Raw genomic sequence first — 23431 nt, forward strand, 5'->3', positions numbered from 1 at the left:
AGAGAAATGCTCACGTCCACAATAAAAATAAGACTACTTCAAAAGGTACACTATTGCAGCTGAAGCAACTAGTAGTGCTCTGGTTAAGGGTCTGAAATTTCCTTTTAAAATATCAAAATTTCTCTCCACCCACCCACTCTCGATCTCCCCCACCCCTTTTTTATTTTTAATTTCATTCTGTAAGTGAGGATAAACAAGCAACACCTAGGCAAAGAGCATGGCTCTTCCAGTTCTGCACCTTGACAGGAAAGAAAAGCAGTCATGCAAAATGGGATACAAGAGGATCAGCACAGGACCATCCTTTTTCTACACAAGTGTTTACTGAGAACAGTAAGATTACTTGTGATAGCAGCAATCCCCTTGCACCTTCTCTTCAAAGAAAGCTCAGGTTTGAATGATACTAGTGGGGAGGCAGAAAGCAAATGCACAGAATACAGAAATATACCCCCCAACCATCTTATTGTCTCTTTGATCGGTCAGATGGTCTCTGAGAAGGCCATCATGGAAAAAAATCCTGCTTCTGTTTTCCAGGCTGTGCAACAGGAAGATTCATGTTTGTGTATGGCCTTGACTGACTGCAGAATTACCACAGTAACTGCTATACAATCATTCATGCAAACATTAACTTCACAGAATTTTGATATCTGTCAAAACACATTTGATAGTATTGCTTTCCAGCTGCAGTTTAAGGTAAGTATTGCTTAATAACTTGGGGTGTTTGATATACTGTAAAGAATGAAAAAATTAAACCACAAATACTTCTCTATTACAAGAATTTGAATTTCTAAAATGAGCAATGGTGCGCTTAAAAATCCATTCCTATATTACTGTTTTGCAGGTCAGCTACAAGTTATTCTAAAACACCTCTTGAATAAAATTTAGATTTGCATAAAAATATGTTTTGAAGTTTTCTTAACATGCATTTTAAAATACAGATGTTGTCACAAGTCTTATGAAAACCCTTACTGAGCAGCCTGTGACGAGACCGCTTGTTAAGGAAAAGATTTCCTGAGTGATTCTACTGAACAGGAGAATTTTTACTAAGATTCAAACCTGTTACTAAGGCTTCTGAGGAAAAAGTCTCGCCCACTTCCCAGTTTCTGCTAGCTGAACACAATTTGATTCTAGCTAAATTATTTAACATGATAGGTACAAATAACATTGACGATAATTCCAGTAGATTGAGTTGACGTATGGAGGGATATGGACATAACAATAGAAATGGTCCCACAAGGTCACAATAATTTTGGTTGTATGAAGTGTATTAGTCTGATAATCTACTTGGTCAATTGATCCCAAATCAAGAGCATGCTTAAGAACTTCTCTAAATCAGAATTGAAGAACAAAGCCCTAAATATAAATCCATATAGGCAGAAATCTGACTACCAACATTTGACAAAAGTTATTTTTCACAATGTGAAATATCAATGGTCTACTATATAGCAAACTTTTTTTTTTTCTTTTACTATTGTTTACATATCATTTAATAGATAAGGCAATTCTATTGGTTATGACCTCCCCAGGTTAAAAGTTATTCAGAATCACCCAGAAGTATAGGAACAGAGTTCACTGGTTCTGTCCTGAGTAGTTTGGAGAAGATCATCCTCACTGAAGCCAGGAAAAAACAATTGTGTCTTAATTCATGTTACAGACCAAGCTGTTACAACTACATTTATTAATTTAATATAGCCATAAAGAAAAAATAAAATCAAACAAAAAAAAATCAAACATCTACAACAATTGAAGACAGCTGATGCTTCCCTGTTACTGTTCTATTAATACCCTGAATGTTCTTCTATTTTGCTCTATTTTCAATCCAATAATCTATAATCCAATAACATCAGTAGTATGCAGGATTCCAGTATAAAAAAAAAAAAAAAAAAAAAAAAAAAAAAAAAAAGAAAATGAGACATTTTCGTACATCTATCTTTAAAGTAAGTAAACCTTCCAGCATTTTTAATTCTCCTTTATAGTGCTCAACTAAAAATAAATTTAATTAACAGTAGTGATATGTATTATGTGATACTCAATTTCTGTCAGGGTAACTGATGTTGCCGTCAATAGATTATACTTGTCCTCTGTACATAAAAACTACCCTCAAATGACTTGAGAGGTAATCAGGATGCTTAGGTGTGGTTCTGTTTTGCAGAGCAATTTCTCTCCCCTATAAATCTACTACCTGTAACTGAGTTTTGCCAATACAAATTCGAGTTCTGCCATGCCAGAGAAGCAATGAGTGAAAATACATAGGACTTTGCCATTTATGTGTCAAACACTCTCCTTATCTCCAATAATTTCAATAGAAGGATTGCTACCTATGTCCTGGTCTTGCAGATTTACTCACTACAAGTTTTACTCTAAGCTGCAACATTCAAGCTTTACACAATGTAGGTACTGTTGGTACTTCAAAAGTAAGAACAGCTGTATTAGATATTTATTTTGGTTAAAACAAATCAGAGTTTCCTTGTTCAAGAAAAAAAGGAAGTTACAAAAGCAAAATATCAACACATTTGTTATCTGGGATTAATGACTATTTGGTAAACCATACAGTACCTGCCAAAATAAGCTATGTGCATCGCCAGTAATAAGTTCAATAGTGTCCCCAATCTGGATATGCAACGGTGGACCATCTTGTGGCGCTGGTTGTGGTATTCCATTGTAGTTTCGAATTACTTGCATTTTTGGTAAACCTGAAACAAAAACAAACAAACAAAAAACAAATATATTTTAGTTAGCAACAATTTATGAAGTACGAAGATCATAAAAGCATCCAAAAGATAATAGGTATCTGACTATGGCACAAAGGCAGACTATTTCTTTCACCTGATTATTACCTCATGAAAGTATACGATCACGTACCACCTCACTTTTTTATTTAAAAATTGTTAAAAAAAAAAAAAAAAAAAAAAAAAAGGGCAAGAAAAAAAGTAATTTGTCCTTCCTTCTTCTTAGGGCAAAGTTTGTTTCATTTTCACGAAGACTCTTCCTAGAAGAGCCTCCTCCTTCATTACTTTCCCTCCTCTTCCTTTTATAAGTGCAGAGATCCCTGGATCTATGTAAGGTTCAAATCTCAATGTTATGTCTGTAATTTTCAGCAAAGAATTGTGATGAACAGGTATTAAAAACACCAATATGGACAATTTCATAGCTTTTAGATCAATATTACCGAAGAGCCCACTGCTCTAGTGAACATGTTCAAGAGAATAAGGCTGACATTCCTTCATTTTTTGACAATATTTTGGGTTACATGTAGTGAAGCTTAGATCAATTTCATGTTTCATTTTCAAGACAAGAACTCTGGTTGCACACTACTACTTCTAAATGAATACCAGCTGCATTTAGACAGCTGAACCACATTTATTTCTGTATTTAAAGGGTGCACATCCATAACAAAGGTTACATATCCACCCCTAGAGAAACAAAATATTTCACTCAAAGATTATTCTCACTACCTCTATAATTAAGTCATTGTTTCTGACTTAGCTCAAGAGCCCTCCCCAGTAGATATGAAATAAGGGGGAGGGAGAATTCAGCAGGAAGAGAATATTGTGGGTACTCTAACTCCATGTTCTTATAACTATAACTGCACTTTTACAAAAATACTTAAAGCATTATGGACAGCTAGTGTATTGCAGTGAAACACTGTCCTGTGATATTACACGAATACTTGAAATCAAGTGAAGAAGTGCCAGCTCCATAAGAAACATAGCGAAGACTTAAAAGATGTTATGATAACATTTTTTCCAGTCTTTATATTACCAAGGAAAGCATCATTTCAGTTGAACAGGTCTACTGTTGATCACTCTCCCTCTACCTTTAAATTATACTTTGTGTAATAATTTCCCTCCAAATTGAATTTTCAAGATTACTATAATTAAGTGGGCATATCCATTTATAATCTTAACCTCAAGCTTTCTTGGTTAAGTAAGATTGTGTAAGAATGTATACTAATAGTACAAATAAGAGTGAAGGCACACAAAGTCAAGGTCACTGGGCAGCCCTGTTTAAACAGTTTCTTATTGTAAAGTAATGCAATCAGGGTCACCTGGGTTTGACTTTCAACATCAAGTCCAGCCAACAACCTGACCTACCAAGTCCCATCACTAAACCATGTCCCTTAGTGCCACACACACATCTCTAAAATACCTCCGTGGACAGTGACTCCCTCACTTCTCTGGGCAGCCCATCCCAGCCATGACCACCCTTCTCCAAGAGGATTTCTTCCTCATGTTCAGTCTAAACCTCTCCTGTTGCAACTTGAGACCCAAAACAGAACACAATATCCACCTGTGGTCTCACCAGTGCTGCAATCAAGAGGATCACCACCTCCCAAGGGCCTGTTGGCCACGCTATTCCTGATGCAGGCCAGGATGCCATAGGTGTGTTGGCCACCTGGGCACACTGCTGGCTTACGCTCAGTTGGCTGTCAACCAGCTCCCCCAGGTCCTTTTCTGCTGGGCAACTTTCCAGCCACTCTTCCCCAAGCCTGTACCACTGCATGGGGTTACGACCCAAAAGCAGAACTGGCACTTCACCTTCTCAAGTGTGATGTGGTTGGACTCAGCCCACTGATCCCACCTATCCAGATCCCTCCGCAAAGCCTCGAGCAGATCGACAATCCCACCCCACGTGGTGCTGCCCACAAACACACCGAGGGCCCACTTCAGAGATCCAGCCAGTTCTTCACCCAGCAAACTGGTCACCTGTGCAAGCCACAAGCAGACAGTTTCCCCAGAAAAAATACCGTGGAAAAGCATGAAATGCTCTATTAAAACCCATTTAAACAACCTCCCTTTCCCTCATCTACGAAGCAGGTCGTCCTGTCGTAGGAGACCAGGTTAGTGACTAACTGCTAACAGAAAGGATTGGTCCGTCTGGAAAAGACCTAATTGTGCTGCAAGATCATTGCTGCAATTCAGGTGGCAAGAAGCACAATTATTTGTCATCTCTTGCGTGATCTCCTCTAAATTGTATGAAACATGAAAGAAATCACGTTCAATAATTACTACTCTGTAGTTAAGAATAAATAATACTCCCAAGTGCTGATGAAACACTAAGCGAAATAATACCAGTTCCTACATTACTCAACCCAAATTACATCATAACTTTTACTATTTCTTCAGGTTACTGGTATACCCAAAATGGGCACCTAATTACTACCAGGTCATTATTCTACTTAGGTAAATACCAGGCCTTGCTTTATTTCTCAGCTTAACGCTGTCACGCTTTGCAATTCTGACCGAGCATCAAGGAACACTGCACCTATTGTGTGGCAAACGAAAGCAACGCTGCATGCAAGCAGCGACTCAAAGCTGACAACTTCATCCTAATGCAAGCAAACTCCCTCATCACAATACAGATGGTAGCTCTGCATACATGATTAGCTGCGAGCATGCCCTCATCTTACAGACAGACATGGAAGTCTACCCAAACCTACCAAAGCATTATTTGCTTTATGAAACGCTGTATCAGGTGATTTAGTTTATCACATTCCTAATGTACAGAAACAGCATACGTAAAACGCCACCTTTGTATTAATCTCAGGTGAGAATGAAGAAATTCTCATACATTTTTCAGTGCAAATCCTGTTGTTTGCAGTGGTTTATTTTCCTTTAAGACAATACATTTCTGAAATTAAGTTAATCATAAATGCGTAAAATTACTTGTAATTTTTATTTACCGGTATTTCGCTGGTAATTATGATTTTTGGCATCTCTGAAAACCAGGCCAATAGAATTTGGAAAAATGCAAGGTGTGAACTAGCAGAAGTATTTAAGATATAATGAAGAATTAATCATGTTGGAATATACTATGCCTAGAATACTTGCATATAATTCAATATGCTTAATTCTGTGAAATCCTACAGCAATGTTAATTACAGTACAGAGAGGTGTGATGGATCTAATCCCATCCATTCTTACCAGAGCAACCAGCTCATTCAATTTTATCTGTTTAGCAAGCTTATCCTAAAACTAATTTGTTTGTTGCTGCTGTTCATTTCAAAACTTCCATTTCAGCACTTTCTGCCGTCCGACATAAATCAGTTCATGGCCAACTTAGATCCATTTCACCTAGTGGGTACAGGCTGAATACTTCTTCTCCCTGCCTGCATTTGTTACAGACAGCAATCACACCCCTGCTAACTTTCATTCTGCTAGCTAAATGAGCCAGGTTTCTAGCCTCCTCTCGTAACAGATCAATTCCTCTGAGCCTCTATATCAAGTGTTTGACTGAAGCTCAGACAAAATCAAGATAGACAAGAAAAATATTCTGGAGGTTATTTTCTTAATTTGCACATGGATTCATCACAAATACACTTGTTAACAAACCTGAGTACCTGCTGGAAAACAACACAGACAGGAAAAAGTGGCATGTTACAGAACTGCTTTGAGTGTAACCACAAATTTATCACAAATATCACAAATAAACGAAGACTAGAATGTAAAATGCAATTAACATTAGAGACTGCCATCACCATGTACATAGCTGCACTATCAAGTGTATCTAGCAACTCCAGAAAACTTCTGGAAAAATATCTGGCAAAAAGTTATTTTTTTTTTCACGATTATGTTTAAAAGCAGATAACATTCCAACCAAAATCTCATTGATTTCCACGACGTCACATTTCCACATAACTGAAAGCTTCTGTCAGGAAGCTTCCTGCCTAATTTTAAGATGCTAAACCAGCTTTGCAGTTTCTGACCTTCAAATCAAGGAGCAAACTGGCCCAGTTATTCTATAAATAAATTCCTAAATCTTGCTTCACTTGAAAAGCAGAAAAACATCAAGATTCCTAGAAGAGTCTTCATAGCCAAGCTGTGGGTCACAGATCTAAGCAAATTGATTATCTGAAGCAAACTTTGTGAGAAAAGCAGAAAGCATGCTAGAGTAGGAGTTAAATAAGTACTAGTTTAGCTGCATTATAGAAAAATAACACCTTTCATAAAACACACCACACCTTTGAGTGTTTTAATCTTATAGCTACAGGTCGGGGTTGGAAGGGACCTCACAGGAGAGGTGCCCCAGCCCTCTCATCATCCTCACGGCCTCCGCTGGATGAGCTCACTCTGACAGGCCCACATCCTTGTGCTGGGGACCCTGGAGCAGAACACCGGGCTCCAGGTGGGGTCTCACGAGAGCAGAGCAGAGCGAGACAATCCCTGCCCTCACCCTGCTGGCCACGCTGCTCTGGATGCAGCCCAGGATGCAGGTGGCTTTCTGGGCTGCAAGCGCCCATGGCCAGCTCACGGTGCGCTTCTCATCAACCAGCACCTCCGAGACCCCCCCTCAGAGCTGCTCAGTCCATGCTCCTCCCAGCCTGGATTTGTGTTTGGGATTGCCCCAAGTGGAGGACTTGCATTTGGCCTTGTTGAAGTTCAGGAGGTTGGCACAGGCCCACCTCTCACGCCTGTGCAGGTCCCTCTGGATGGCACCCAGAGTCACGGAAGGTTACATTTCAGAACTGGAGCAGCACGGAGTAAGTTAGGATACCCGTTATGTATGTGCTCATCGTTTCATATAAACTACTTACATCCCTTACAGCAGCTCTCCATTTATGAAAGGCACTGAATGACCCTCAGTTTCGTGCAGATTTCAAAATGCTGACTTTTTTTTTTTTTTTTTGCCAACAACATGCATAATGTATGCCCTACAATAACCTCTATCTGTCAGAATTGATGCCAGCATCTGTTATTTCCAAACAATGCAGAACATGGTTTCTACTTTGGGCAGGAATCATTTTAATATACAGAATAATGACAGAGGATGGGAGACCAGGATACAAGGGTGAATTGGTGGATACACTATGTACTGGAAGCACAAAGGCATTAAACAGCTTTATCTGCACCGAACATGCACTCCAAGTTAACATGAGTCTTGAAGGAAGAAAGACTTGGTTTTTCTCTAGGAAAAATGCATCCCAGTTCCCAAGTATTTATAAGCTGATCCAAAAGCCACTAACATAATTGAAGGAAGCCTCCTGACTTCAAGAAGCTTTGAATTTGAAAGAATTTCGGACCATCTGCCAGGGCCACGTCTTGATGTCTGCAGAACCTCAACACAAAGAGAGCTGCCTTTCTTACAGGAAATGACATGAAGTCTCACTGATTCTGTTCTTTCTTTCCCCAAAAGAGCATGCTAGGTGTCTATTTGGAAACTCGGAACTTGTTCCAAACCTTTGTTACTTATTTTTATAGCTGGAAAAAAAAAAAAAACAAAAAACAGGCAGTGCATCAAGGACAAGGAGCAGACTGACATCCTGTGATTGATAAGCCTCCCATAGCAAAGACAAGAAGAAATACTGTCTCAGTTCTCAGAGCAGACACATCTCCAGCCACCTTCACCCTTCAACAAGGAAATAAGGGCAAAGCAACTCATGGCAGCACCTCGTTGTGTCATCAGATTAAATATCTGAACAGTGACCCACAGTGTAGCAAATGTATTAACAGCACAAACCGAAGACTGACAGGCAAAGTAAACCCCACATTTAAGTAAAAGCAAAGGAATCCAAAATTAGCATTTATACTGCAGTCAGTCAAGTTAGGCTGTGAAGATTTCAGATCAAGCATAACTGCAGATAATAAAGTAATAAGGAGCTTAAAAAATCACTTAGAGAGGAAAATAGATGGGTTCTTAGGGACAGGAGTGTGAAGAGCAGGTGGACAGAGTTAGACTTACACACTGAGCATCCATGACAATTTGTTGATTTTATACACATACAAAAAAACAAACCTTTACTATCTTTCTTGGCAACATCTTGGTTCAACACTACTATTATGAAAAGCTAATTAGAGAGATGTTCTACTCTGAGCATGGAGTACATAAAAACAAAGTCCTCTGTACGTCCTCCAAATCAGCCCCTCTAGCTTTAGGTCAATCATTGCTTCAAATCCCTGTTCCTAATGACTGCCTTGCAGAATTAAAAGCATTTTTCTCTTGCATTTTATCGAGAGAACTGCTTCTTAATTCCTTATCCGTGGCATCTACTTCTGCAACCGGGGAAGTCAACAGCATTATACAGCTACTGCCAAAGGGAAAAGCTTTCCAGAAAGACTTCGTAGCTGGGGAGAAGACCCAAGTACAGCAACACCACCACGCACCTTGCGGGGCTGTCTGCTGAAGACACGAAAGACAATAGCTGCAGTTGGTTTTTTTGTTTGTTTGTTTGCTTTTTTACTTTTAGGCTGAGTGACTTCTGCCCAGTTACAGAACTGGTGGAACATGGAACATGCCAGCGCAGTCTTTAAAGTGCCCTTTTCAGAGAGGCAATAATTTAAATAATTACTATTGGACAAAATTAATTCAGTGAATAAGTACACAGACATACCTCAGAAGATAATTTAATTGAACTTATTATTCTCCCCATCTTAAGTCATTATTTTTGAATGTCATCATAATTAAAGTTCTAATTTTAGATGTTGCACATAAATCTTACATCCAGGCAAGATGACTGAAACGTTGGGGGTACCCAAGACAGCTTTTAATGTTTCACTTCTGCTTGTCTTCTGAGTACAAGTTTGTCTTTGAGTAACATTCAGTACAGACTCCGTGTTTTTTACATGACTAACCACAAACAATGGTTTTGCTGTTTCACTCAAATTTAAGTCAGAAGACTTCAGAAGGCTGATTCTTAAAAAATTCATGGTTGCCATGAGCCTTGCTCAACTGTTTAAATTTCTGCTTATGCAGCCCAGCCAGAACTCCCTTCCACAGAGAACTCCCTAGCAGAGATGGAGGAAATCTTCACTGCCTCATGATTCAGATGACGAATTTGTAACACACTCCAAACCACGTTCATATTTCTCTTTCACTTCAAGACAGGAGATTTAGGAGATAGGACTGCCATCCCACAGGACAAACAGAACTACCAAAGAGATCAAAGCTCTCTAACCTGTTCTCAACAAATTTTCTTCCTCAACTCAAGATTTCTCTCCAGTCCTTTACTGCTCATCAAATCTCCTTTCCTGTAATTATTCAAAGACTTTTTCCACCATTCCTCTTTAACGCTGTGTATGTAAGCTGTATTCTTGGCAAAGACCTCTGCAAAAATGGTCAACCATCAATAAAAATGATGCTGTGTGGGAGGAAAAAATCTGTCTGCTAACAGTCTGATCAACAACTTGTGATCAGAAACAGAAAAACACTACAGCTTCGGAAGTCCTTTTGCTTCTTTGGGTTTTGTAGACCTGAGCAGCAGCAAGAATTCTCCCAGTAAGCAGCTGTAGCTCCATTTCCAGAGAAAACCCACACAAAACTTGGAGTTACACTGCAGATCATAGCAAGATTTCCCTCCATGGAAAAGGAATGAGGCTAGCTGTGTTATCAAGTTACATGATTGAATTATTGAAACTATGCAACTTGTAAAAAAATAAAAATAAAAATAAATCTGTGTAGAAGTATTTAAGATTGAAGTAGTTTGGTTTAAGAACAATGCACAGAGACATCTTCCCTCGCTCTGAACAACAGCGCTAGTTAGCTAGTGGTTTTGGTAGTGGGTTTTTTTCAGCAAAGATATTTGAGAATAGCTCTTTTTAATGCTGACACTGAGAGCAGCATTAGGAACATCAGCAGCACGGGTGCATTGACATTCACTGCAATGGATACTCCTCCCTCAGTAGGGGCTGCCAAGTCCAGGCTGAACTTAATGCTTTGCTTCGCCTTATTCCTTGACAGACACGCACACGTAGGTCTTGTACATCCCTGTGTAACTGCAGCAATGAAGAATCCCATTTTCAAACATCTCCAGTACACGAGACCTCTCCACTAAACTCCAGTTGTACTTCAAGCCTGACACTGAAAACTTCAGTGCACTGCTCTGGAAGACCTGGTTGTGCCCTTCACAGCTTATTATTTATACCCAGAAATTTGCATTTACTATTTAAAACTTTGATGCCTGCAGTTTATCCTTTCCAAAAAGACAGTTTTGAAAAGATTGCACTGAAAGAAAGGGGCAGAGAGCTAGGAAGGTCACTAACTTTACAAGGGTCATAATCACATTTATTTTGTGATAAACTGGACTGAAAACTACTTTTCTTTCACTGAAACACTTCTTTTCTGTTTCATGGCATGTCTTCTTTCAAACAAATGTTTTGTATAATCTCTCCTGTTTTTTTCAAAAACTTCTGCAGACAACTGGTCCTTACTTTCAGTGATGTAAGCAGGTATCTTTGGCAGAGTAAGGGATTTTGGAATTGTCTAGATTGAAACTTATCCCAGCACTCTGAACAAGCATTAGAAATGCCCTAGTGCTAAAATATTGTTATGTGAATCAACAAATAACAACCAGGTTTCAAAAATACACTGGTTTTGCTTCTGTTGACAAATAAATGACATTTTATTTTAGTGTAATTTACTGAGTGAATCGGGAATATGAATTTTAAAAATAATATTGCTTCAAAATTAAGAATCCTCATTATTTTCTTAAAAACTGAGCAAACCAGAGTTTTATCATATGAATTTAAAATAGTGGTAAGTAAGGTGCTGCTTTATATAAAGGTACAAGGTATGAAGATTAGCCATAGTTAACTACCATGTCTTTTAATGTGGTCCCAAAGACAGGTAGGGCATTCTAAAAGGTGTATTTGTTCCAACAAGTTTATGCCCTGAGGAGCGAACAACTTTCACTGGGCAGATACTATAGACGAGCTATGAAGGTGTGCCCGGACAGAAGGAGACTGTGTGCAGCAAAAGCCTCTGAAAAAAAGGGACAAATCTTGGAAAAAAAAAATAGTAATAATCCATGACTTTGGAGAAATAATTACCTCAAGCTGATTTTTCATACTGTCTTCTGCAGGCCCACAGATAATCCTGTGGCAAGGAGTCAGAAGAAAAAGGCTGGAGAACAAGAGCCAACTTTGTAAGCTAAATTTAATACAGTGAAATGTCCTGAACCTTGAACAGGACCTCAGCATTTTCTGTTGAGTAAGCTGTAGCACGTTCAGCGACTAATTTTGAACAAAAGTTGGTGAGCTTAGTAACAACAGAAAATTGTGCTTTCTAAAAAATATATGCACTGCAGTAACAGTACGATAGTCCAATCTCTCTTGCAGTGTACCTGAAAGCACAGCATGACGGGAGGCAACCCTACCTCTCAACAAGTCTAATCAGCACAAATGGAATTAGTCATCCTGCTGACTGTGCTATCTGTACACTTAAGTAATCTGTGGACAGCAAGGTGGTAACTGTACATATTATAATCCATAAAAAGGCAGACTTGAGCCAGCTAGCATCTTTCGCAGGTCTCGAATAGAACTTAAAAATATGCATTACAGGAAATGTGCTGAGATTTTATTCATCAGACGCTGCAAAAACAGAAATTATCTTCCACATTTCTTTTGTGCTCTGTATTGACTAATAGCATCTGACTCTAAGATAAAAGACCTTCCTCTCCGTTTCTGCTAATTACAAGAAACAAACTCTCTGGCAAAAGAGTTGCTTTAACTGATTACATAAGACGAGCAGGAAGTGGCAGATGCCTGACAAAGCAGGCAGGTTCCAGCAAATGACGGATTAAGCTCGCTTGCACGCACCCTCTTCATAATGCTGCGTAATCCTTCAGCATTCCAAGTTAAACACTCTTGTGGTCTTCCTCCTCAAGCAATATTTATTCTTGTTAGCCTCTACCCTTCTTGTGGCAGGTATCTTTCACTTCTTAATCGGCAGCTCTTACCCTACATACAAAAAAAACCTCAGCACAGAATAAAGATTCTTTGCATGGAAACTTCTATATAGACGAGCACTGTCAAGAATTACGATTTCACTGTTACCACACTGTAGATGAAATTGTTTATCCCCAGTACGTACTTGTGATTTCATTTTTATCCTGCATACTTTGCACATTTGAAGCACCGGCAGCCTGTGCAAGCAACTTGGAAGAAGTGCAAAGGGCATGGTGTTTTGTGATATGCCCAGCTTCTCCGTGCATTTGTAGTATCCCTGGCCTCATTCAGTCGACATACCTGTACACAAACTCAGGCCTTGTTTCAAGTATCCAATGAATGTAACAAACTCTGTACATACATGCATGTCCTACATATTATTTCATCTCACTCTCTTCATTTATAAAGTACCCTCTCTCTTCTGGCATGACTGGCATATCACAGTCTACACCCAACTCTGATGCCCTAATTTCTGCCAACTCCCTCCCTTTTTAACAAAGAAAACTATTTGCAATTTCAGTACAAATGAAAAAATTGTTTAAAAAATAGCTTGATTTTCTGTTATCATTTACGTACTTAACTTGAACATGGATCACACGATAAATAAACAAGCAGTAAAAGGGTGTTCCCCATAAAGATATAAACCCAAGTGTACAATAAAGTCACAAAAGTGATCAACGGTCACTTTTTTGTTGAAATAAATTGTTATTGCTAAATTATCACAGGCAGAGATCGGAATCACATCTAGTCCTCTGTCTAGATGTCAGTCTTGCCATAACAATCAGGCTACATCTTAAGACTTTTTGGCCTCTTTCCTTCCCAATTCCTACTTAAGAATATAAAATAAAACACATGTATACCCCTCATATACATCTTGCCATGACTGAGAGACCTCCTGTGCTCTATTTGCAGCGTGAACATGGATTGTGTGCTCCAGCAAATGCTGGGAAATTTGTTAGGACACAAATCGTGCCACAAAGCAGCAAAGGACAAGAGTTAATGTTCCACAGAAGCCAGTGTGAACCGTTTCTGCTGCACCCCCCTCCCGAAATGTGCAGCCACAGGACTGCACTGCTTCAGCAACCCAATCTCAGAGGAAATCACTTATCATGCCCTCGTCACCAGCACCTCCTCTCATGACCAGGTTTTCATCAACTTTCTGAAGCTACTTAGTCCTATAACCAGACAACCATCATAATTAAAAAAAAAATAGAGTGAGGGAATACCCAGGTGGGGAAGGAAGACCACACCTTGTGGCAGCAGCCTGTAGTTACATCGAAGAACCACCAGAGATCAAACTGACATCAGCAGAGCTCATGGAGTTGGTTCTTCCTCCCAAAAATCATGCTCTGACAATGAATGCCCTTTATGCATTTAAATCCCAGCATCAGCACTTTGAGCTTAGTTGCTCACTCAGTATTTCTCAGATGCCTGAGCCATGTGCAGAGCTACGTACAGCTACGTATGTCAATGCATCAGAAACAGAGAGCTAACAAAAGCAGCGTAAAACACCCAAGAGCAGTCAGATTTAAATCTCCGTAATTCTTTTACTCATCCTTTTGAGTCTCTCCCCATTTATCCTCTTCTCTCCGTGATCAAAAAAAAAAAAAAAAAAAAAAAAAGGTGCAAACTATAAGGCAAATTGTAGGATCTTACAGGAGAAAAAAATAAACTGTAGAAGATTTAGTGGCATTATGCAAATTTCACTCTACTAAAATTACCAGTGATACTTGCAAGACAACTGCTATTGCCAGAGATGACCCGTTACTCTGGAAGAAAAGCTGGGATCCACATCTGCACCTTTTGTTACTGTTTCATAATTCATACGATTTGCTGCTGTCAAAACCAATTAAGGGGAAAAAAAATCCAAGAAGAGTAAACATGCTGCTTACCATGTGAACTAAAAGACAGAGCTTCATGTTCTCTCCTCTCCCCACATCTGCCACTCCAAGTGAGTTGGTTAAAGAATAATCTCTAAGGTTATGAACCAGGGCAGTTTTCAAGGTACCAGATAATAAAGTTACTATTTAATTCCCTGTTACGCACTATAGATTAAGAAATGCAAGCTATGAATAGTGCAAGACTGAACAAGTCTTCTGTTTATTTGCAGGTCAGCAAGAGCAGTAAAGAGAGCTGAACTCAAGTACTTTCTTTGAATTCCTTATAAAGTTACCTTACCTTTTTTTTCCTGGATGAACAACATCAAAGAATTAAAACAAGAGAGTTGAACTAATTGATTCCACTAAAAAAAAAAAAATCAGATCACTTTTCTACTGTCACTACTAGGAATGACTCTTCAGTGCTAAATGAATTCAAATATGAAATTGCTGAATTGTTAATCATGATCTGTAACCTATTTCTTAAAACAGCCTCAGTACCAGAGAAATAAATGACTTTGAGTGTGAAAGCAGTGCTTTACAGCAATTCAGTTGATATCAGTAGATGCCCTCATATGAATATCTCATGTTTGTACCAGGCAACCTGGTAAAGTCTACTACTAAACCACAATTTGCAAATATATAGATAAGCGTAGATAACTAACGCAACAAATAAAACAATGAAGAAAAATGGGGCACATACTTTAGAAGCAGACAACAAACATGAGCATCAAGGTGATAGATATGCTAAAAGATCAGCAAAGCACTTTTAACAGGATTCACTATCAGACTCTCCTCCAGTTTTCATCATGAGACAGCTCCCACAGAAAAAGAAGCACCAAAAGCATAGGATGTAGAAGATTGTAGTGTTTTTTTTTTCTGAAATACGTTTCCAAGAAGGTCTTCCCCTTATGAATACTTGGTTTTTATTGTTCAAAAAATCGATAAGCATTATTGAAATTGAGTAAATAGTGGGTTAATAAGGCTTGCAGAAGATGCAAAATTGTTTCTTCGAGAAGAACGCTACTTAGAAAGAAATGGAGATTTCATGAACTGAAGTGTCTGTACAATAGGATGCATGCAGTTTTGGTGACAAAGATCATTCTTGGATCTATGAGCATGCAGACAAGCAAAAAGTATGGTCAGAAACCAAAAAGTTTCTGTATCAGAATAATTAAGCAGATAAGGGATGGAAGAGATGACTAGAAGGGATATGACAGACATAACTCAAGAGTGGCACAGCGTGAAAAGAGAAAATATCCAATTACTATTCACTTTCTCTTTTTTTTTTTTTAAACCAAGTCAGTAATAGTAGTAACAGTCAGCAGCTTTAAAACAACTACTTTATTCACACGACTAATTACGATACTAATAGTGAAAGGATGCTGTGAATATCAAGACTTTAGATTGGCTCAAAAAGAGAAAAACAAGAGTTTCTACATATTTTTCTTAAGAGCTAAGAAACAAAACCAAGAGCTTCCAGGGGGGAACTACCTCAACATCTCACTCCATATTCTATCCCTAAGCATCCATTTAATTGGTTACCATTCAAGAATCGAACCTGGGCAAGCTTGGCCCGCAGCCCAGCTCGGCCTCATTGTTCTCTTCTCTTGGAAGCTCAAAGAGGTGAGCAGATTAAAAACTCTTCTGAAGAGCTACATCAGTTTCTCAGGGTCTTGCCTCTGGCCCCTTCTACCAAGCTGCAAAATCTTCCTTAGGCAGAAGGCTGAGGCAGTTCTGTGAGCCTCTCTTCTGTGAATTTTCAGCAATCTTTTTTCTCCCATGGGATGGATGCTTTTAGTTTTACACTGTTTCCCAAATTCTTTGTGTGAGAATTACTTTGAAGTAGCGATCAAATACTGATTTAGTTAAATGAGCGAGCCACAAAAAAAGAAACCATATGCTTTAGAGTATGTTAAAATTCAGTAACTTTTGACTATTTTTAATCAATCATTGCCTTACTTTGTTTTGCCTTCTGAGAACAACAGTACCCTGAAGATTAAAATCAGATATGGAAATACATGGGTAAACGCAGTATTTCTCTTGAGGATGAATAAGAGATTTACAAGTCCCAATAAACATTAGCAAAATACTGTGCAATTCCTTTCTACTTGCCATGGTAACTAAAGGCAACTTCAGGTCTGCACACGTCTTTTCCCCTCTTATTTTTACTTTTTTAAAATTCTGCTGTATTGTTTATTAAAATGCAAAACAGTATCATTTTGGTTTTACTGATCATACAATGCCTGTTTTGTCCACTTTCATCCCAATCTTATCTTCTGGGCCTGCCAGCTCCCTCCACACAGTGACATTTTTCCCAGAACGCTCCAAGCTGATAGTTCCTTATGTAGAAAAAACGATGCTATAGAGTTGTTAACTGACCTCACTTTAAAAGTTATATTTATACATGCTCAGCATGTACGAAGCACCATATTACTCAAGAGAAAAATAAAGTGTTAGTTGCTCAAGATCTAGAGACTGTCCCCAAAACACATCCAATAAGACAAAAGAGCCTAAATTACTCAACTACAAACTCATCTTGCAATCCAACTGGGCAAGGATGAAAGAGTTCAAAAAATAAATATATTTCACCCTTTGGCATCTGGGTCTTCTGATGTTTAATTAAAAGAAAAGGCTAAAGGCTATGTTCTTCTCTGAATGTTAGCACACTGCTGAGATGCCAAAGGGACAGGCACCTTTCAAAATACCTTGCCCCAACAGGAATGTAAAAATCATTTCAATTTAAAATATAACAACCCAAATAAAATTCATTAAACTGCATTTGAAATGCTTCATTGGAAGACAAAACTCTACTTCACCTCCCAGAAATGCATTAGTGGAAAATTTCTTGGTGCAAAACATTAGACGTGTTCTTTCTTGTATCACAACAGAGATGAATACATTATCTTGGGAAACAACAATAGCTCAGCAAATGGCATTAGTGCTGCAGCACAAAGGCAGAGCACCCAAACGTAAGATACATTCTTTAAGATGTGGCATAAAGACTTAATTCGATCTCACAAATCAAGTCAAGAGTTCAGGGAACCTCTGCATTCACTGCTGCTGAGATGCACCTGCAGGGGGCTGTCCCCTCAACTGCTCCTATGAATCTGGTGACCTCAAGGAAATGAGCTCAGTCTGGTGTTGAACCCCCCATGCTGTCCCAGCCACATGATGCAGAACATGTCAAAACACAGCCGTCAACACTAAGAGTTGCTCAAATTACAGCTGCAACCCAACTCCTTGAACCACTCCAGAACTTGCAGAATTACACTTGTGTTGGCAAGAAGCACTGCCTGCCTGCCTTCCTGGAGCATGGAGCCCTTCTTCTGCAGCAAGAGAGCTCCTGGCTGCCCTGCTTAACCCGTCCTTACCTGAGGCTCTGGTTCACACAGATTCCTAGAGACACACACTGTGCACTTTAATGCACCTTGAACAAAACGTTTGGGTGCTGCATATGGAAAGGAGAAGCATCCAAAACCCAATAAAACACCCGTAATAGTTAAGCATATCTTACATATATATAATCAAAGTTCATTTTAGGTTTTATAGCTTACATTACAATAGAGCATTTCAGAGAAGTCTTTGGCAACTCAGGCAATATGACACTCCGCAAACACTGCAGAATTATCTCTAGGGAAATCGTGCAGAACTCTACATACTTGGACGTAATTGTTAGTTACTGGACACTAGCTCCCAGAGAAGTAAAAGTTTGAGTTCCTTCAAGTCTAAACTAGTTATTGGTGTGCTGCTTGTTTTTCCTTTATTTTTATAAGCCATCTAAGCTATGTTTTCACCTACAATATGGAAATTCCAAAGCTAAATCAAAAGGACCTAGCAAACAGGTCCTCATGGCTGGTCTGCATGCAGCAATGTCCAAGTCTCCTCCTCAGTTACAGGATGCAATAAATGTTTCTGTATCGTGAACCTTACAGTTTCTCTTAACAGTAAGCAGTACAAAAGACCTCAGACTTGTCAAACCACCAACTCCATCACCAAAGCAAGTTTTTTCAAACATCTTTCCTTCAGTATTCCTTCAGGCTTCCCCCGAGTTCATTTACAGTCAGCTGCTCCTTCATACACACCTGTACTTGAACTAGCCATCACAACTCACGTTTATGTTCAATGTACACAATATCTAAAGCTGAAAAGAATGTCTCACGTACACTGGAGCACTTCAGCCTACGCTGTCAGGAAGACCGTCCCACAACCTTTTTGAAGACGTGTAATACAGAAAGAAAGAAGCCTGCAGGACTGAGTAAGGTCCTGAAGGAAGATGCAGAAACATATCGCCTGTAATGGTTTGCTCTGCTCAGTCTGAAAGGAGAGGCAAGAACTGTTAAGAAGGGGGCTGGTATCCACGCCCACATTCTATTGATGGGAGAATAATTGTTAACCTTCATTATCAAACACCTCGTACCTATCAATATATTTCTTGACTCTATACATAGGAACTCCTGTAGTAAAGACAAACACGGCCTTGGTGTAATCCATCTTGATGAAGACAGCGGTAATACAGAGATACTTTTAGTGACTACAGTCAGCTCCTCACTTGCTCATGAGAAAGCTCAACACTGGGGGCTTGTTTAATGCTGGCTTGTGGTTTGGGGAGCCCTTTTTCTGTGGCTTAAAACCAGCATAAATTGCTCTCCTCAAAAACGATATTAATGGTCAGTCAGCAATAGGCCACGAGAGATCTGGCCAGGATCACAGGGAACTACCCTCGTTGCTGAGAAGAATAAATAAATTCCTGAGCACCAATTTTTCAGCACTGAGCTTAATGTTGCAGAAGGCTATTTTTCTTATTTATGAAGCTGGATATTCTCTGTGTGTTTGGGCTGAAAAAGGAAAGGCAACAATCGATCAGGACTACCAAAGCCTTGTCTGGATAGCTCTTCAGAAAATCAGAGATCTGCTTCAAATTATCAGTTGAAAAGGGTAGGTTTGTATGCAACAGCTACATGCTTGGCAAGGAATTACCCGCAGGTTGGGATATTCTGGCACTTGAATTTGGACCAGATTTTGCTTTAGGCTGGACATATGCTTGGACTGGCACCGAAACCAAAATCAGAGTTAAACTTGACTGTCACAGAGCACGCAGCATCACAATTTGTTGAAATATCTCATGATCCAATATTCTTAGCTAGGAAGTAAATTTAACCCACCTGTATTCTACTACTAGCTTTTTACAATGAAGACTAGATATAATCATTATCACAACACACAAATGTCTGAATGTTGTTTCACTGTTTAGTAATCAAACACATAACAGTGATACAACCTAGGTAGAAGGTTTCACAACCCAACTGCAACCAAGTACAAGGCACACAGTAGCTCACTTCCCACCACAGCTAATTAAAATCTCCACTGCTGTACTGCTTGCTGTATTTTTTTTGTTTGTATAATATATATGCTCTAGGCCATAAACCCAGCTATTCCCTTCAGATTCTTTTCATTATGATCTGTGTAAAATCAATAATAAAGGATTGCTTCACAAAGCAAGTACAGACCAGACACCAACCAGAAATATAAATACCCCTTTTTAAAATTACTGCTTGAACTTTGAACTCTCAGACTGAACACCAGCTTCACCCAACAGCAATATACATGTCCTTGCATATATTACTTGTTAACACAGTCTCCACCCCACAAGATTCAGTCAGTATTTCAGCTTATTTCAAGTCAAGAGGCCTGCTGCTTCTGTCCCTTAGTTCAGAACTGAGGTTTTCTACGTTTTAATCCATGCTTACAAAGAAATTAGCTATTTAGGATGTCAGAACATGCTCAATGACATTCTTGCACAGATCAGATTTTGAGTTTAATCTGCACTGAATCTTGAGTGCAAGGCTTCTGTAGCGTTCTATTTTTACCACGTTTATCCTTCTGATATGAAATATGCTTTCACACTTTTAGAGATTAAAGTTCCAATGTTTATATTAGCACAAGTGTTTAGGGTAAAACTAGTTTTAAAATCAACAAACTGTGAACCTATTATATTTAGACTCTTTACACCCTTAAAAATAAAAAGACAGCAAACATACAGTATATTATTTCAATAGCTGAGAAAAAAATCTGCTCTTATTAAAATGCATACAAAATGATTGCTATTAAAAACATGCCAGGTTGCATCATCCTTCTCAAGAAAAACACATAAAACCTTAGATTTATGCTTATGAATATACATATGAATGGTCCATTTGTCATTCAGGTCAGCAGTGCAAATCACATGCTTAAAATTAAACATATACAGAAGCTTTCATGAGACCCCTTACATTAGGAAAACCTTATATATAATTATCATTCCACACGCCTATTCCAGGCAAAATCTGACATCAATCTAATCACTTCTCAAACATATTTATGCAGAATTGTGTAGTTCCACAGTAAAATGCAAATGCAGGACTAAGTTCTTCCTAGTTTTAGAGATGCAGATGCATTTACAGGTTCATTCACTCATTGGCTTTTATTATCTGCCAATTAATCCAAAGGAAGTCTCTCCAAAATCTGGCTCCCCTAAAATGTAGATGGACCTGTTCAGATGGGCATGTACAAATGGACCACATGGTGAAGTCACAACACATGCCATACAGAAGAGACAGAGAACAAATTAGAAAGCAAAAGAAAATATCTATCAGCACTGTTTCTGCACTTATTTCTTTTCTCACACCTTTTTCATTTCCCAGGAAATTCTGTGCTTTCTCATTATTAATCACTTTTCCTTCTATGTTTCCTTATTACCCAACACAAAGAAGAAGAAAAAGCAAATCTCAAAGAGGAAACTGCCACTTATAACCAAACATCAAAAAAAATGATACAGCCATGAACAATTTACTGCTTTTAGGGTACTTCAGCTAGTTAGTTGAAACTATCAGCAGAAGCTATTTTAACCCACTACCCTCATATTAACAACTGCTTCTTTTAGACTATCTTCACTCACAGTACTTCTCAATTTTTTTCCCCTCCATTCAGGGCTAAATGGTGTCAGGAGAAGTTGAATTTGTCTGTAACAAAGCTAAAAAGACAACCATAACACACAAACTTGACTATGCCAAGCCTCCTTGCATTCATTATTCATTACTAAACTAGTCAAAGACACTAGGCAAGAACACGATGCTGAAAAGATTGTATTAAATACTTGCTGCCCACAGTAATTTTATTTACTGCTGATAAACTCCATCATATTAAGGCACTGCAGGTGCCTGCAATTGATTCACAGCAAATGTCTGCTTTCCTAAATTAGTACCGATGCTTCAATAGCATTGACATGAAATATGGTTAGCAGCAGCATGTTAGACCTCTTACACAGACACCAGTCCAGGCAACAAACTTTTCTCTTTAAATATATATGAAACGGTAACAACAACAATAAGGCAGTACATTAAGACCTTAAACAGTATCTATAACTGACTACTGCTCTCAACAAGAAGATCACCATGGTGCTATGATTTCCAGAGATTTATGTGACAGTTGTCTTGAAAAGATCTTAGGGTCTATGCAGCAATGTATGCCCAAAATAACTGATCTTTTAAGAGTGCTGCTCTCTGGATGGCACCTTCTGTCTCTCAAGACAACATGATATCTGATGAGCAGTATTATTTAGAATATTCAAAGGAGTTGCCAAGAGATTACCCAAGACATTAATGTCTGTTATCTCTACCAAGTTACAGCAGGACTCAGAACACATATGCTGACAGAATACAAATTAAAAAGTTCACTTAATTTGAAAACTGTCAAAGTATACATATGGAGTGTTAGTATGTAATTTTTTTCATTAAAAATTAATAATGTCAGAAGCAATTCTGTAATAGTCTTCTGCAATAGTATCTCTAAATGAAGTAAACAATGCACATGTTCTGCATTTCTATGGGCTTTCAGAAATAAACTCGGGACCAAGAACTTTACTCATTAAGACTACCCTCAGGAACTCACAGTACTATTCTGTACAGGTAAAGGGACAGGGAGGCATTATTTAGACATTAGTTTCATAAAGCTCTTAAGAATCTGTTTAATTCAATGACCCCAGTGATTTGAATGGTACTTAGTCTTCAATAAAAGCTAATTAAAAAGTATCTTTGTATATAAAGATCATGTAAATATTTCTACCAGACTTCAACAAGAAGTAAAACCGCCAGTATATTTGAAAACTTCTCAAAGACAAAATTACCTAACCTTTTCAAAGCCTAATATTAGACATGTTTAAAGATCTAGACCTGTACGGACGATTCTGCAAGCATACACTGTAGTTGACAGCACTATATATGACTGAATTAAAGAACTCAGTCCCATTTGGAACAAGTGTTTTCATCTTCTTCCAAATTATTTTGTTGATTTCATGATATTGTTAGTATAGCCAGCAGAGGAAACACTAAGTTTTAGAGCTGTTTGTTGAAATTCTTAAAGAAGAAAAAGCGAGCACCCAATAACACGAAGAACAATTTAGGGGCATCATGAAGTTTTTGTTTTTTTGCTTTTTTTTTTAAACTAGAGGGAACAAAGTGACAATACACAGTCCAAAACACCTCAAAGGTACATGCGTAAGAAAGGTGTGGTCTGATTCAGCTAGTTAGAGCATTTAGACTTCCCAAGCCAAGGCAGCTGCAATGCTGGTGGCACAAGTAGCATTCTTACTTTTTCAAAACTGCTTAGCTCTGCCAGGCTATAATGTGTTATCAAGTTGCCGTTCTGTTTAATATTTGACTCAACTATTCTCAAGTGTCCAGACCCAGAAATCTTTAATAATCTACAGCTTAGGTTCTTTCCAAATAGTATCTGCATAACAAATCTCCTGTAATTACACTATACAAGAAACCTATAAAGGACAAAAATGTAATTACTGTAAAAAAAATGATACTGAAAACATCACACAGTTACACCAAAAAACATTGCGTATTTCATTCA

The 23431-nt window shown here is 38.5% G+C and overlaps 1 protein-coding gene across 2 annotated transcripts in view; it reads right to left on the reverse strand.

Moving 5' to 3' along the window:
- Positions 1–23431, reverse strand: part of VAV3 (vav guanine nucleotide exchange factor 3) — a 164207-nt gene that overhangs the window by 31409 nt on the left and 109367 nt on the right. For both annotated transcript variants that reach the window (XM_082766316.1, XM_082766315.1), the window contains exon 20: positions 2554–2690. In XM_082766316.1, the coding sequence (XP_082622442.1) occupies positions 2554–2690 (137 nt within the window). The remainder of the gene's footprint in view (positions 1–2553; positions 2691–23431) is intronic.

Source organism: Aythya marila (genome assembly GCF_965140915.1).
Source record: "Aythya marila genome assembly, chromosome: 8".
NCBI lineage: Eukaryota > Metazoa > Chordata > Aves > Anseriformes > Anatidae > Aythya > Aythya marila.